Source organism: Ovis aries, chromosome 16 (assembly GCF_016772045.2).
Source record: "Ovis aries strain OAR_USU_Benz2616 breed Rambouillet chromosome 16, ARS-UI_Ramb_v3.0, whole genome shotgun sequence".
In the NCBI taxonomy this organism is placed as follows: Eukaryota; Metazoa; Chordata; class Mammalia; order Artiodactyla; family Bovidae; genus Ovis; species Ovis aries.
Window position 1 is genome coordinate 22537060 of NC_056069.1, and position 18036 is coordinate 22555095.

At 37.9% G+C, this 18036-nt stretch overlaps 1 protein-coding gene across 5 annotated transcripts in view; it reads right to left on the reverse strand.

Moving 5' to 3' along the window:
• MAP3K1 (mitogen-activated protein kinase kinase kinase 1) overlaps nt 1-18036 on the reverse strand; it is a 74849-nt gene that overhangs the window by 13478 nt on the left and 43335 nt on the right. For all 5 annotated transcript variants that reach the window (XM_027980067.2, XM_042233774.1, XM_042233773.1 and 2 more), the window contains exons 2-10: nt 16463-16613; nt 15630-15830; nt 12237-12437; nt 10859-10975; nt 10330-10478; nt 5554-5675; nt 4849-4930; nt 4551-4734; nt 1949-2227 (exon numbers count right to left, since the gene is read on the reverse strand). In XM_027980067.2, the coding sequence (XP_027835868.1) occupies nt 1949-2227; nt 4551-4734; nt 4849-4930; nt 5554-5675; nt 10330-10478; nt 10859-10975; nt 12237-12437; nt 15630-15830; nt 16463-16613 (1486 nt within the window). The remainder of the gene's footprint in view (nt 1-1948; nt 2228-4550; nt 4735-4848; nt 4931-5553; nt 5676-10329; nt 10479-10858; nt 10976-12236; nt 12438-15629; nt 15831-16462; nt 16614-18036) is intronic.

Here is an 18036-nt window from a genome sequence, read left to right on the forward strand (position 1 = left end):
CTATACTCTAGGAGCTCACAAATGCACTGGGACACCATCTGAACTTGGTAATGAACAACTGGATAGTAAGGTGGTATACCAAACAGTTAAGTATGTCTGAAGCTTTATGCTGGAGAACAGTAAGAAGAAAGAAGTAATCTTAATTCTACAGCATGCTGGTCTTTATTCTATAGTATTCTGTAGGATGCTGGGTCCCTCAAGATGCTAACATGAAAAACAGACCATGGTAAGATAAAGCTGGGAGATAATGCATCTTATGCTATGATTAGATTCCTAATGTATATTAACTTATGAAGGTTCCTAGAAGCCTTTCAGTGAACAGACCCATTTAACCTCATGTGACTCTGTGCTTACCAAATTTTAACTGAACACAGACTCTTTCTTCAGGGAACTTCTCATAACCCGTCCAGACTTCCACAAAATATGCTTTAGGAAATGCTGTTGAAGAAACAGAAACCTCTAAAGGTTTCTGAGCTGGGGAATAAAGCGGCATTTAAGGATTAACGATGGCCACTATATTCAACTTTGCTACAATGCACTAGACATTATGGTTAGAGGTTTCTATTTCAAACCTGAGAGATAAATATTTTCATTATTTTATAGGTGAGGAAGCTAAAATTTAAGAGTCCTAAAGTTACACTGCCAGCACACTGGAGAATGGGAATTTGAATCAAGTTCTCTCTGATTTTGACCATACATCCAGATGGCCTAGGCTAGTCCCAGTTTAACTAGCAAATTATTCAAGTATTCCAGTTGGGATGGTAAATTATGAGTTCACTCCATTTTGACTCCAAACTAATGTTCATGACCCTATGCCATACTGCTGTTCAAAAAGAAGATTTTGTAGGCATAGTTGTTAGAGGATGGATTAGAAAAAGATTAAGAGTGGAAGTTTCCAGGTGGCGCTAGTGACAAAGAACCGGCCTGCCAAAGCAGGAGACAGAAGAGACTCTGGTTCCATCCCTGGGTCGGGAAGATCCCCTGGAGGAAGGCATGGCAACCCACTCCAGTGTTCTTGCATGGAGAATCCCATGGACAGAGGAGCCTAGAGGGCTATAGTCCATTCAGTCACAAAGAATCAGACAAGACTGAGTGACTTAGCAAGCATGGAAGAATGGAAGCAGAGAGATGAATGAGTTTTCAAAAGATCAGGTAAGAATTATTCTAAAGCAGTGGTTCTGAACTGGGGGCACTTTCAACCCTCAGGAGACATTCAGCAATGCTTGGAGACACTACTTGTTGTTATGACTAAGGAGAGGAGAGGGTTGCCACTGCTATGCAGTGGGTAAAGCCCAGGAATGTTGCTAAACATCCTATGATGCATAAGATGCCTGTCTCAATGTCAGTAAGTGTGGAGGTTGAGAAACTTTGTTCTAAAGGTGTACATACCCATAATTTTAGCCTACAAAATTACAGAACAGCCTCCTTGTCATTCTATCTCACCATGAAACCCAGCTTCTAACAGATTAAACTAGAAAAACAACTCAGTAATTTATGTCATAGAATCCTCTTTTATGAAAAGGTTTCTGAATTTCCATACAATGTTTATTAAAAATCAGCTCTTAATGTCTACTAATACTAAATTAAAAAAAAAAAAGGTGACTTTAGTTACTTTGCTATCCCATAAAATATTTTTAATCTGGTCATGTATAAGGTAAGGCAAATAAAGATGTGAACAGCTAGCTATTGCTACTTTACAACAGCATATAAGAAAACTTGACCAGATTAAAATAAGTAGAATCCAAGTGAAGATGCTAAATGGAAAATTGCAATTTCCTGGGATTATAAAATAAAAACAAAATTTGGATTTTCCAAAATCAAATTATATAGTTTTACTGAATCTTAAAAATGGTATCTGCAAGCTGTCAAGAAGAAAAAAAAAAAGAAAACAAACCAACAACCCAACACAAACCCATAAAAGGTACGGTTAGAGAATAAAGCTACTTACTAAAGCAGCAACGTACACTTTGTAGACAGGGTCAGCACAGACCATTGACAGAACGTTGCAGCATGCCTCCACCACGTCTCCTGAGATACTGGTCTGGGAAGACCCACTCGTGGCTCCAGCACTTGCACTGCTTCCGCTATTACTCCCAGAATTTCCAGTGCTCTCCCCATTTGCCAATAGCAGAGCCCCACTAACGTCGTGGGAAAGACGTCTGAGAGCCATCTCTCTTACATTCCAGTTTCTAGAAAATAAGCAGCCAACGAGTTCCATTCCAAATACCTATAGTCAAACAGACAAAATGAATTCAATGTGAAGAAAAACTAAAGTGTTTTGAATTAAGTACGACTTCTGATTACTAAAGGAAAATCAGACATTTCTTAAATCTTCACCATACTATAAAATTTTCAAATGTGTCCATAAGGACATACTCAAATTTAACTAGTAATTATCAAAAGTCCTCAACATATTTATTAGCTAAAGTAAAATTAAGAGTGAACACCATTAAGTAATCAGACAGATATATATGTATTTCTGTGCTCCAGTATTTAACACAAACTAAACATATCTGTGAAGAACCCCAAATTTGTATTTGTGTTAACATAGTTTGCAGAGGAAAAAACTGAAGCAAGATTTTAAAAGACCAAATCAAGAAAGGTACTGGAGCAAGGTGTTCAAGAAGTAACAGAATTTCTCTTACTTGGTTAATTAGAAAAGAATACAATGAATAGAGTGGAAAAACTCAAAAGACTAAAAAACAACTGTGTTCAAATCAGCAAAGGATAATGAAAAATACGTATAATAATTAAAGTGTATGTCATTATAGTAATCATTACCACATCTGCAAAGCCAGAGAGTCCCAAAAGAAAGGGTGCATGGTCTTGACATTATGGACCAGTTAGCTAAAAGTAAACTTAATGTCTAAGATAACATCATATGAAAGATTTCTAACTATTAGAGATTGAATAAACATGATTTGGGGGAAACAAATAATGACAGTTTTTGTGTGTTCTGTTGTAGAGTGATAGTAAAGGAGACTAAATCAATTAGAATCTAGTGAATTGATTGTGTGCCTAGCACTGTTAAATGGGGCTTCTCTGGTGTCTCAGATGGTAAAGAATCTGCCTGCAATGTGGAAGACCTGGGTTCGATCCCTGGGTTGGGAAGACTCCCTGGAGGAGGGCATGGCAACCCACTCCAGTATTCTTGCCGGGAGAATCCCCATGAATGGAGGAGCTTGGCGGACTGCAGTCCCTGGGGTTGCAAACAGTTGGACAGAACTGAGTGACTAAGCACAGCACTGTTAAATAGCATACCACTAGCCTTATGTCTTACATGATATTCCTCATAAAAAAAACAAGAATATATAGCTGAGTCCAACCTACAGCGTAAGCAAAACAAACTAGACCACTGCCTTGAAAAAATGGCATCCAAGGCTCAGTATCAACTTGAGAGTTTTCTTGAGGAATCATGAATGGGCAGGTGAGGGGCTACGTTAAATACCATTAATGAATTGGATAAAATATTTACTAAGTTTGTAAATTTTATTAGAATCCTATTGGGTTGTTCACATGCTAAGAAAAGGGAATTCTAAAAGCTTCAGGACTATAATGGTCACAAAAAGAAAAAGGAGAGAAATTCTACTGATGTATATATAAGCGTAACGAGTTAACCTATGTCTGCTTACAAATTTAACAGAATTTACCAGATTATTAAAAACATTTTATTTCACTATAATCTACTACAGATATTGTCCGGTTTTGGATTATACATTTTAAAAAATAATAGACTAAGCAGATAACAACAAAGAAAACCATTAGAATCCAACCAACCAACTGAAATTCTAATTTACTAAGGATGAGAAAGCATTTAAGTAGAAGAGAAGGTAAAGGAATTGGAACTACTCTTACAAATAAAAATGACTAATATATAAGGTAAATGCCACATATTTTTTCTTATTCATCCATTCAGCAAGTATTAAGTACCTGACATATGCCATGAGAAGACCAACTGGAGAAACTGAGTTTGAGTGGCAACAAGTAAGAAAAATAACAAATTCTTGGCAGGAGTGGGATTAAACACTGGAACAAGCTAGTATTTAATGGTTCTATCCTTGAATAAGGATATTCACTTTTATGTCTCTTAGTCTAGAGGTGGGAGGTGAGACTGCAAAGAATTTTTGAAGTGTCAGCTCCATTATAAGTGGCACAGTATTAATGTGCACGTGTGCCTGCATGCTTAGTTGCTCAGTCGTGTCCATCTCTTTGTGACCCCACGGACTGTAGCCCGTCAGGCTCCTCTGTCCATGGGATTTCCCCAGGCAAGAGAGAATACTGGAGTGGGTTGCCACTTCCTTCTCCAGTGGATTGTCCCCACCCAGGGACTGAAGCCGCGTCTCCCACACTGGCAGGCGAATTCTTTACCAATAAGCCACCTGGGAAGCCCCAGCATAATATTAACACCAAAGGTCAAATTAAAATTTTCAGTGGAATACAAGTCATGATGGAGGGAGGCAAAAGTACTTTCTTAAATTATAAACTGGGAGACAACTACATTAACTAGCCTTAAATGGTTCTTTGAGGAATGAAGAACAACAACTACTTGCCTGAATCCAAGGCTCAGCTAAATCTTTGTAAGAAGGAGGGATCTGCTGAGTCCCATAATGAGTAAGGTTGAGATTGCTCTCCTGATTCCTCCGCTGGGATCCAGCCAAGGGATGCTGCTGGGTGGTCTGCTGCTGTGTAGCTCGCAGGGGAGAAGGGGAATCCACAGGGCTGGACAACTCGTGGCTGAATGAAAAGTGAACAGTGGTTGCTAAGAAGAATTAACGGATTTAAAGGACACTGTGAGAGCATTTTTATTCTTTATTAAACATATCCAAATCATTAACACATAATTATTACCTGTAGAAATCGTGGGATCTCCACTTAGACCTACAAAGGGGACATATTAAAGGTTCTCTATTTCTTCTACATTCTTCTGCCCCTGAAAAATTATGAGAAAAAAACTTACAAAAACATAAATGTTTAACATTTACTATTTATGTAATAATTATTCATAATGGCTGGTATAGGGTTTATATGTGGAAGGAGCCTCAAAACTTATATAATGTTTACCTAAAAGGACGTTTACATAAAAGGAAAACACAGTAGGCTAGATTATTCTGATGCTCGTAATTTTTGCAAATGCTATTTTATTAGTTATGTGACAAGTATCTTATTTACTCTTTTCCAAAATATTCTGCCCACTTGATAATCTGGTCACGTCATGCAAAGTTTGCTTTTGGTGTTACCCTCTCTGGCACGCCCTGCCCAGGCATTCTTCCATCCCCTTCCCTCCAGGTGCACCCACCAGATCAGAACTGTTTCTAATTCTGTGCACGCCTTTCATTACCAGGGGTCTCACTTTATAACATTTCTTGGCTCAAACAGCTCATCTCCTAACAGATCTAAACTCTTATTTGTTGAGAAGTTCACACAGGGCCTAGGTATATACTTCTTTCCGCCTCTCACCAATGTCGCCAAAGGCCATGTTAACATCCTAGGTCAGACAGTTAGCTCGCAGAGTGACCATGCTGACTAGGCACGGGGAGAAAAAGCGCCACGTACAGATTGACATGCAGTGGTGGTGCAGCTTGTTCCTGCAGCCGTCTTCACACACCGTAAGACTTTCTTCATCAAGCATGCCCAACAGGCAGATAGGACACATCTGTTCCTCTTCATCTTTTATACTACAAGGAAGGGGACACGAAGGCATTAACTACAAAAGAATGTTAACAGAATTAAAGCCATATGCTACAGACAATTTTGGCTTCTTCAGACTACGAAAGAATTAGGAATTCTTGTTTAGGAGTGTCGTGTACATAAACTATTTGAGAAGTATTTCTACTGTTATTATACGGTAATTTTGAATGTGGTTTAACCTTTCCTTGCTATGACTATAATTCAATAAATGAACTAAATCTCAAGAGATACATGTATCACCCAAATTTTGTTATTGCACCTTTTGAATAAATGAACTACCATAAGATCTATGTCTAAACGTACTACATGCCAACACTGTCAAGATTTCAAGTATTGGAAGGACTGCAGAACTCATCTATTCCACATCCTTAAGTATGGAGGCCTATCTCAGACACTTTCGGTGAGTATATAATCTGGTCCAACTTTCCTAGAAAAAAATCTAGAAACAACTGTTTTTTGGTCCTCTGAGACATTTTATTTGTATGTATTACATCCCTAGGAAAAGAATGCAAGTATTTTCCCTCCTGTGTGTTTTTGTCTTGTTTCTTCATGGTCCATGATGCCAGGTGGGGTTGTTGGTACAGTGCACCAAGCTGATGGGACAGAAGCAGGTTATTCTGCCATTTTTCTAGATCTCTGAGGTACACATCAAATCTGGGGCTGATACCCCGCCCTTGTTTAGCCTGCCTGTGAGGTTCACAACAATTTCCCCAGCCCTGTGATCATCGATGATTTCAAATTCGCCAATGTAACCACGCTTCATCACTGTTAGAAACCTGATGAGGCCTTGGATGATGAGCACGGCCTAATAAGGACCTGGCATTTGCCTCTCTTTTCGGCATTGTTGATACTCTTCAGAGTATCAGCCAGGACATTCATACACACCATTACGGCAGCATGGGAAGATGATGAAAAGAGCTAGAAATAACTATTCTTAACGTACACAATCTTTCAACTAGACTTCCAGGAATATATCATAAGGAAATAAAGACACAAATAAAAAGATATATGTGTGAGAATGTTATAGTACTACTTAGCATAATGAAAAAAAGAGTCAACCAAAATAACATCAAAAGGAGGTTAAAAAACAACAACAGTACACCCAGGCATTATGAAGCCTTTGAAAAGGATCAGAGATCCATACATGATGACAAAGAAAAATATTTATAATGTACTATATGATGAAAAAAATAACAGATGACATGACAGAATTCTAACCTGTACGGAATGGTTTCATTTATGGCAAAACTGTAACTTTATTATGTGTATCTGAATTATATGATGAATATAATTATATTGTATATACCATTCCCACTATGTACAAAGTAAGTATGATATCAGTAAGAAAAATACTAGCAACTCAACAGTAAAACAAGCAAAGAAGATAAAAAGGCAGCTGATTTAAGAAAGACCAATAGCAAATAAACATAAAAAGAGAAGTACAAAATACATGTTATATTAATAAAACTCTTACTTTGTCTTTGGCAGGTGTGGGATAATGTGACTGACAAAAATTAAACAGGTTGATAATAGCATAGGAAAACAGGCTCTCATATATACTACTGGTGGGAGGGAAAAAACTTAAATTTTTAGAAAAGAATTTGCTAGTATTTCTTAAGATACTAAATGTACATATTCATGACCTAAAAGAACCTGTTTTTTGAATGCTTTCCTTCAGAAATATTCCAAGTAAATAGAAAAATCCATTGCATATAGGCAAAAAAAAAAAAAAAAAGAGGTGTTGTAAAGAATCCACCTGCCAATGCAGGGGACACAAGAGACACAGGTTCAATCCCTGGGTTGGGAAGATCCCCTGACGTAGGACATGGCAACCCACTCCAGTATTCTTGCCTGGGAAATCCCATGAACAGGAGCCTGGTGGGCTACAGTCCATGGGGCCACAAAGAGTCAGAAATGACTGAGCATCTGAGCACAAATATCCATTAATTATGGCAATAACAAAATACACTGTGTTATATAATCTTACATGGCCATAATAAGAAAGTAATATATATTTTTGTACTGAGGATAATGTTCTTGATATATAAAGTGAAAACATTTTTTTAAACTTGAAAAGCAAGTTGCAGATCAAATTATGTCATGACTTTATATTTATTTAAAAATAATAAGATGAAAAGTATTGAGGGTAACGCAACCATGCCCCATGCTGTGTGTGCCTACTTTAGCTACAGGGCAGAGCCGAATAGCTGTGACAGAGGCCCAGTAACCGTCAAAGCCCTAAGCATTTAAAGTATAAAAATGTTACCTGTAATAATACTACCAGTTAATAACCATGAAAATTTTCCATCATTTATTTAAGCACCTGTAATACTTTTTTATATAAAAAATGGGTTCATGCATGACAGATAGTATATCTAGATAGTATATATAGATAGTATAATCTGGATTTTATTTCATTCCATTCAATAGTCTTCAAAAGCATAATTTTAATGGCTGCATGAGATATTCATAACATGGGTATATCTTAACCATTCAGTTGCTGGATATTTAAGTTGTTCCAAATTCTTCACCATAGTACTGTGAAAAACAGCCATATATGTAAGTCTTGGGCATTTTTCAGATTAAATATTTTTTCTTAAAAAAAAAAAAAAGTAATACATATACTGGATGAATGACTGTAAATGTTTTCAAAATTCACATTACTTTTTTCCAGAAAGGCTATACCACTTTACATACAGTAAAGCATATCTTGTAAGAACTGTCTCATTACAATCTATTAATTCTGTAAATTAATCTCATATATATATAAAAATATATATTTTTAAATAAGCATGTTCTTAGTTTTTTGGTTGCCCAAACAGTTTTAATATGTTTGTTAGCCCCTTGAAATTCTTCTTCTGTGAAAATTATTCTCATACTCTTTGCCCACTTCTGTACTGGATCACAGGTTTCTATTGTTTTGGTGGTACTGTTTTGTTCATTATTTTTTTATATACTCAATCTGTCCCAATTCTGTTTTTCCTTGTTTCTTATATACTACTTTTAAATGAATATAAAATGTGATAAGATCTCCAGATAAATTTTCTTTTTGATTTTAGTCTTAAAATATTTACTTTAGACAGAAAATTTTGTGATTATATGAAACATTAACCTTTTTACCTACACAGTATACTTAGTTAAGATTACAACTTCTTCAGTTTCCCCCTTTGGATACAATAAATCCAAATAAATAAATTAAAAAAAAAACACACAAATTACGGCCAGCCCATATTTAGAGGGTGCCTTTTTCATCTTAGAGAAAGAGAGAGACACTTTCTATTGGCTACCTGGTTTTAAGCATTTCTTTCTTTTCCAAAATAAAAAGCTACAAAAATATCAATCAAAAGGAAAAAGGCTCTAGAATAAGTTTGGGTAAGGAAGCTTGAGAAATAAAGCTAATTTTTTCCATTTATTTAGAAGAAATGAAGGCTAAGAGAGAGAGTCCTGAACCACAAGTCAGGAGGGTTCGGTTCTGCGTCTGTTCAAATGACCTGTTCTGGTTTTACTTATCACTGAACCATGTCCCAAAAAACTCATAAAACTCTCATTCTAAAATCAATCCATTTAATAAAAAATAAGAAAATTCAAACATTTACTTTTTCCATAGATACTCTCTCAGTTCCTTACTTCATCACGCTCTTGCCTAATATCATCACTTTCTATTCCTCAACAATACTTAAAAGATTGATGGAATGCAAATGACACTTAATCACTTAGACCACTGCTTCTCAGACCAAAGTTCCTGAGAACACATAGGAGGTGCCCTTCTAAAAAAAGGAGTACTCTTTTCTGGAATAATTTTTAAGAACCTCATTTTTTTTCATTAAAACCAATAAAGAAATCTTGGAAAAGAAAGAAAACTGGCATGACTTTTTATGATAATACTCTTAATTTTTTCCACACCTGTCATACTGGTTTACAACTCAGATCTTTCAGGATTATGAGTTTAGTCTTATCAGCAATCAGGCAATGGAAAAGTCTGAGAAGCAACATAGATTTTAATTAATAACTATGATTAATGGGTATTATATCTCTTAATTACAAATGATTAGTCTCTTTGTTCAGAAGAGCCTACTTATGTTCTCACATGTAAAACAGGCTGTGATGAGGATTCCCTGAGGACTGTCTATGAGAGAAGCAGTGATATCATGAAATTTAAAAATCCTATATTTGAAAGTAATTTTGGATAACCACTTTGCCTTGTACATAATTTATAAAAGAATTACAGACATATTCTTTACACAATGCCTCAAGTTCGTTATCTCCCGAAGTGGTAAAAACCTACCTAATAAAACAACATAAAAGGTGCGTGGCACGAAGTCATAATTGATGAACAGTAGCCACTTACTTTCTACCTTAATTTTTCTTATGAAGTGGACATTTATTACATTCTGATATTTCAGGTGCCATTTTCAACACTGTAGGCTTCAAGACAAAATATCCAAATATACTTTGATGACTTTTAATATTTTTTTCCCGTGATTTTTAACTTGAAATCCAAGATTCAATAGTTAAGTCATTTTAGAGCAACTTAACAAGTGTGTGTGTGTGTATATACATATATATATAAATAAATAAATAACCCCTAAAATTAAAGAGTAACACTGGATTAATGCTGTTAATTCCTTAAAAAGTACTGACCTGTTTTCTGAACTGGATGTAGACGTGCTAGATGACGACAGTGTATGAGAATTTGACATGCGTGAAACAAATTTCTGGATGGTGTTACGAGACGGAGCTTTGATCCTTGAGCTACGCCTACTGTGATATTTCTGGAACAAACTCTCAACCTAACATTGAAAAAAGACAGCAACATGACATTTGTGCCATAATGTACAGAAAATGAGTTCTATAGGTTGAATTATTTGGCTTTTATTTCATAAGTTTTTCACAAAGACAATTTAAGAGCTTCAAAAATAAGAATACATATAGTTTACTAAGAACAGTATTTTTATAGGTCAGTGTTTATTTTTTTACTCTAGAAGAAAAAAACTAATTAGTCAATAGCTTATAAGAGAACTATTTACAGACATCAAGTAATCCTTAAATACATTCACATCTCTGAAATGACCACTGTCTAACTTAAATTTAAAGCTTATGGAAAAATTTCAGGAGTATCATAAAAATTAGTTGACAATTTTACTCCAGAGCATTTATTTAAAAAAATTACCTCAAAATTCTTTAAAGTTTTTCTCCATAACATTGGGTCTGAAGGTTCTAGCTGAAATACCCGGAGCATAACAAATAGCAGATGAATACAAAATGTTCCACGCCCACAGCTGCAGTTCTAAAGAGTTAAAAAAAAAAAACACAAAAAACCTCTACTTTAATAAATCCGTGTTCCACTAGAACTCCTAGGTTGATCCCTTTAAAAATATTTCCAAGTTTATTATACTAAACTTTCTATTAATTTCTCATTATCTTTATATAATAAGATATATAAGGATATGCAAGAAAATTCTACAGCTATCTCCATGAATTAATCTCTTATTTTTGGTTTATTAAAAAGACCAGGCTGGCTGGTCTGGTGGCTCAGTGGTAAAGAATCAACCCACCAGTGCAGAAGACAGGGGTTAGATCTCTGGTCCAAGAAGGTCCCATATCCCTCGGAGCAACTAAGCCTACGCACCACAACTACTGAGACTGTGTTCTAGAGCCCACGAGCCACAGCTGCCGGGCCCAGGAGCCAAGGAGACACAGCTGCCGGGCCCAGGAGCCAAGGAGCCACAGCTCCCGGGCCCACGGGGCCACAGCTGCCGGGCCCAGGAGCCAAGGAGCCACAGCTCCCAGGCCCACGGGGCCACAGCTGCCGGGCCCAGGAGCCAAGGAGCCACAGCTGCCAGGCCCACAGGGCCACAGCTGCCGGGCCCAGGAGCCACAGCTGCCGGGCCCAGGGGCCACAGCTGCCGGGCCCAGGAGCCAAGGAGCCACAGCTGCCGGACCCAGGGGCCACGGCTGCCGGGCCCAGGGGCCACAGCTGCCAGGCCCACGGGCCAAGGGGCCACAGCTGCCGGGCCCACGGGGCCACGGCTGCCGGACCCAGGGGCCACGGCTGCCGGGCCCAGGGGCCACAGCTGCCGGGCCCAGGAGCCAAGGAGCCACAGCTGCCGGGCCCACGGGGCCACAGCTGCCGGGCCCAGGGGCCACAGCTGCTGGGCCCAGGGGCCACAGCTGCTGGGCCCAGGGGCCACAGCTGCCGGGCCCAGGAGCCACAGCTCCTGAGGCCCACACACCCTAGAGCCCACGCTCTGCAACAAGAGGAACCACAGTGAGCAGCCCCTGCTCGCCACAGCTAGGAAAAAGCCCAAGCAGCAACAAAGACCCGGCACAGCCCTAAATAAGCCATAAAAAGACCAAATTTGTATTCTGAAGTATATCAAATCATAGTAAAGCCCTTTATAAACACATTAAATAAAGTGTTTACAGTTCCCCCAATAGTTTAACTCTCTTTAGATTACAGAAGAGAATTACATGCTAATTTAAGAATGTCACAGTATACTGAGTTAGTTCCAGATCCTAATAAAATGTAAAATGGTGACAGTTCCTACCTGAGGCCCGATAAACACCCGGTATTTGTTGTCTGGGCTGTCTCCTCCAATCAGGAAGGAGTTGGGTCCTATTTGCTGTAGTAAGTACAGCCTGGCCCGCATCACTTTGTTTACACGGCGGTTTGTTTCCTCGGGGCTGTATGGTGAGAAGCCATCTGGTGAAGGGGCTCTTCGAGGTGGTGTGATTCTCCCACTCTGAAACTTCACAATATTTTAAAAATTAGGTAAATTGCTCCTAAGAAATTTACTCCTCCATAAGAAAAAAAATGACCTAAAAAAGGTCACACCAGACCTTTTTTATATTCACCAAAAAATGCCTCAATATATAATATGATGGGACAAAATGTGTTTTGCAAATGCATTTGTCTGACATATTGCCAGAGTAAATTTTTAAAATCTGTCATCCTTAAAATAATAAATCTTTGGCTAGGAGAGACAAACGTATGGTAATTTTACAAATTATAAGTATCTGACATCTTTGAAAAGTTGTATGTAAACCAAAATAAAAAGCATAGAAAATGTGCTTCCTAAACAGGTAAAATGACTTGTTTCTAGGGATGAAAATGAAGCATCCAATTTCCTGGCTTCCACTTCAGGGATTACTAAATGTGCTTCCTGTGACCGGTCATTTACAAACAGTTCCATGGAATTCTCTGTGGAGAAGGAGGGGTAAATGACTCTTCCCAGGTTACGACATCTCACTGGAGGCTGCTGAAAACGCTCCTGTGGTGAGGGTGATGTGTGCCACTCACTCCACTTCCCTGATTCCCCTAGAACTTGGTCTTTCCATCACTGCCCAGCACAAAGTCTGGCTCTTTTTGATGCCAAACTAAACAGGTAAAAGGTAATAAAAGCTGGTAAGAAAATGAAGCGGTTGGGCGCCTCCAACAGGGCTGGTGGGAATGTAAAATGGTGTACCTGCTTTGCAAAACAATCTCACTTTGTAAACCTTTGTAAAGCAATCCCACTCCTATGTATATACCCAAGAAAAATGAAGCTATGTCCACGTGAAAATGTGTACAGAGCTGTTACCAGCAGCACTGTGAAGCCAGAAGTGGAAATCAAATGCCCACCAACTAATGAGTAAATAAACAAAATATGTATATCCATACAAGAGAATACTATTCTACAATTAAAAATGAATGGAATACTGATACAAGCTATACCATGGATGAGCCCTGAAAGCATGATGCTGGGAGCAAAACCCAGCCACAGAAGACTATACATATTATATGATTACATTTATGTAAAAGGTCCAGGCAAACTGTATATAGTCAGGAAGTAGATCAGTGGTTGCCTAAGGCTGGGGAGAGACTGCTAGTCTGGGGTTTTCTGCTGGAGGGATGAAAATATTTTAAAACTTGTAGTGATGGCTACAACTATGTATATACCAAAACTCAATGTACTGTACAACTAAATGGGTGAACTGTACGCTATATGAACTATATCTTAATAAAACCATTGTTTTTTAAATAGGCAATTACTAAAAAGTAAAACAAAACCCAAAACAAGTACACATGCATATACCATTGGACTTGCTAAGTATTCACACTATGGATATGTTCACTAGATGTGCAGAATGATGTATGCATAAAAAATATTTTTGCAAGACTGTTTTCAGTAATGAAAAGTTGAGAAGGAACATAAATGTCCGTTAGTGTGTAGTTCAAAGAAGCCATGAATGATCTTTATCCAGATAATGAAACGCTAGGTAGCCGTTAAAATGAGGAAGTCACCTTGTCTAATATATATCCCAAAGAGGGTGTAGGGGGACGGGAGACACAATTCTTTATTTGCGGTGGACTTTCATTTTGATGACCCCATGGACCACACCTCCCAGTATACTTATACACCCTTCTGTAGTCCCCTACCACACTGATTCTGGGATTTGAGCATGTAACTAGATTTGGGCAATAAGGCATCAGTAAATATAATCCAAGTGGTGGCTTGATAAGAGCTTCCATGCTGGGATTTGCTCTCTTGAATCACCTTTGTTTTTTGGCTTAACAGAAATGTATCATCTCATAGTTCCAGAGGCTTGAAGTCCACAATCAACGATCAAGGTGCTGACAGGGCTGGTTCCTTCTGAGGGCTGTGAGAATCTACTCCACCTGCTTTCCTAGCTTGAAACACTTGCTACAGCCTGATTTCTGTGCTCTGAGAAAGAGAGGCCAACAGCCCCCAGCTGCTCCAGCTGAATGAAGCACCAGACAGGGGAGTGAAGAAGCAGCCCTGGATGTTCTAGCGTCTGCAGATGCCACGGGAAGCAGACATGAGCCACTCTTGCTGAGCCCTGCCTATTTCAGATTTATGAGCTAAAATGATTGTTCCCATGTCAAGTTTTTTAAAAAATAGCTAATTTAAACATGTGTCCACATAAAGCTGATAAATACTGTTGAGAATCTTGGGCTTTACTGTAAAATTTACTTAAAATTTACTTTCTGAAGTATTTATGTGCTTTAACAACCTCAGGTGTGAGGAAACCCAAATCTCCCCCTTCTGGTCACTATACCACAATTATTTTGCCATCACTCATTTGCTTTTCAAGGTTAGAAAGTTTTAACTCGCATTCCTGCCAGTGGTAATCTCTCTGTCTTGGAGGGTCAGGACCTAACTTTTTACAAGTCTCTTTGATGTCTGGCTCAATACAGAGACTGAATCAGAGTACTGAATCTCAATACTGAGGTTCTCATCCATGCTTCTGCGTTCAGTCTGCTGTGATACAGTCTGCGTTCAGTCTGTATTTTGGTTGAATACATGAAGAGAATCTGGCCTCACGTAGACATGTATTTGGGAAATCCTTTTCAAATAATAACGAATATTCGTCTTTGATACTACATCAAAGGAATGGCAGATCTTCTAAAAGTTCATGTATTTCATGGCACAATACACACAAAAAAACCCACAAGTGATAATACCATTGGCTCATTAAAAGTCTAAGTACTGTGAAGCTATCAAACTGACAGCAGTGGATATGAGTTTTCCAAAACTCTAATTATTGCTTGAAATCTCAAATTTTACCACTAGTGAAGAAACAGATCAGCTGTTTTCCTTGAAGTGAGTCTTACTTAATTCTTTGTAAGGAAAATGTCTGTCAAATACCCAAGTGAGGAATACAGCTTCCACTGTCATACCTTTAATTCAGGCACATGCACCAGCAGCTTTACTCACCACTGTAAACCTCAATGCAGTGCAACAGGCAGATAACATCTCAGGGTTCCTACAAGATCAGTTTTGCCCTAATGGATCCACAGGAAGCATCTGAGGGCAGGCACCCTGAGCCCAGGGTCTGCGGGCACACTTTGGGAATGTTGATCTAACAGATGGTTAGCCAATCTTTCCTGTGTCCTAAGTAAGTTTTAAAATTGTAGAAAACTTAGCACATTTACTTACAGGCACCGGAGAAACTCTTTTTCTCCTTACTCCTGGAGATTCAGATTTTACTGTGCGACCTGAGGGGGAGCTGCCAGGGGAAGGGCTGCGTCGGCCTTTGGGAGCTGAGGAAGCAGTGCTCGTTGGGCCCTCTCCTTGAGACTCGGCTGCCAAGTTATTAATTTCAGATCCATCTCCTTTAATAGGGATTGGCTTTACCACCTAAATTAAAATGCCAGTATTTTATTACTTAAAAAATAAAACAAGAAGTAAACATGAACATAAGATCAAGACAAGAACTCAGTTTTTAAAATTATGCAATATTATACAAATACAATGGAAAATATATCAACTTTTCTTTATTAGTTTAAGCTGTAAGTGTAAGGCTATTTTTAACCACACATTTCAGTCATTTACGCTTCATCAATTGAATGTTGATATTTACATAAGGCATTTTAAAATGTTGTCATACATGAATTTTAAGAGATTTAGAATTAAGATCCTTAGATCCTACCTTAGAGATAAAACATCAAAATAAAACTGGAAAAATCGCTTTTCTAAGTACAGTATAAATCACTAATTAAAGGATTTTCGAGACACAGACATTAGAGGGCAGTGTTGCTTTAAGCATTACCTCTCCCACTCAACCAGAGGGATTACTCCTTAGAACAGTGTAAGTTGCTTAATGAGCACAGCGTTAGCTACATTTTGTTCAAGTGTCTAGAAAATGTCAAAGCAAATAAAACTGCCCAGCATTTAAAATGAAGGGGGAAAAAAAAAGCTTACAAGAGGATCTATTTATGCTTAATTTCCCACTTCCTCCTATGCTTGCTTCCTTCCAGCAGGTAACTCACCACGGGGCCTCTCCTGTTCCTCCGTTCCAGCCATTCATGCTTCCAGGCTGGCATACAGGTGGCCTTCAGTTTCTCCCTGATCATTCGTTCTTCTGGGCGATCGTCCATCTTGTGCAGTCCCTTGAGCGTTTCTTTATTCTCCATCTCACGACTAAAAACAGAAGGAAAAATAAGGAGAATGAGATTTATATATGAAAAATAATTTTCAAGAACAATATGGTTTTACTTCATACTTTCAATGGACTTGCAACTAAAAAGATAACTGCTAAAATCCCCGAATGACTTAAGCAAGATATGAAAATATCATTATGAATCATACTATGTTGTTGAATTTACACTGTAACATGGAGAGTGTTAAATGCTGCCTGATAACACTAGTGTAATAATGTCTTTAAAAAGTAAGGTTCTATTTAGAAGGCGCAGGCTTACTAGTAATACTAGCGCAGACCTTCCTTTGTTTCTAGGTAGTTAATAAAAAGCACCTCAAGACATTAAGCACTGTATTAACAAATACATTCGTGAAAGCTGCACTGTTTCCAATTACACCATTTTAACATACTCAAGTATATGACAGACAAATATTTAGAAGAGCTAATTATTACTATTTATCCCAGGAATTCCAATAACTTAAGTCAATATAGGTAAAATCTGGAAAATATGCTCATTTGCAGAAATAAGTTAAACATTTAATAATCTAGGTGAAACCTAACCACATCTTCTAATCCACAGTATTTTTTTCAAAGTCTCAATAATTAAACTTGTTTTCTCAGAAAATGATATTGTACTTGGGGTATTCCATATACAAATAGTAAAAATTTACCTGGTAGAAACATTTTGACCTTTACACGATAATGTATTGTGGAGTTATAATAAAATATCCAGGAAGCTGATAACTTTTGAGAACTAACTTTTCAAAACCGAATAGGTAAAACACCCACTAGCTTCAAAATACACTCATATCCACACACGGATATATGAAACACACAATATATATAGGCATGGATTTTAAAACCTGGTTTTATAAGGAAAGAGTTAAAGCAACTGCATCCTGGGAGAAGCAACAATTTAGAAAATACTCAGTGAACTTCAGTAACTATTTTGGAAACTCTGTAAAGCTATGGAACAGTTTTTTGTTTTTGTTTTTTTAATTACACTGATAGGAAAAGGAAATACCAGAGATGATAACTGCAAGCTTACCAAAAAGTCAAATTCAAACTCTTCTAGGAATATTCCAGCTAATCATTACTATAAAGCAGCAGTGTTTGCAAAGCAGCAGCAAACAACAACAAAAAACCCAACAATAGCAGTAACAGCCCCACCCAAGCCCCCAAACCTACTGAAAACAGGCACCAGAAAGGAAATAACAGTCAACTGGTTTACTTAAGCATCAATACTATGGAGGGAGTGGAAACCAGGGTATTAAATACCTCTGTGCCTGAAACTGGCCTAGATATTTTTACTAATGCAAAGAATACATAACATTTGAAACTTGCAGAGGGGCATTAAGACACACCACATAGTAAAATATCTCCATTACTCAGGTATAAAAACTGTCACAAAGAGAGGCAATATGG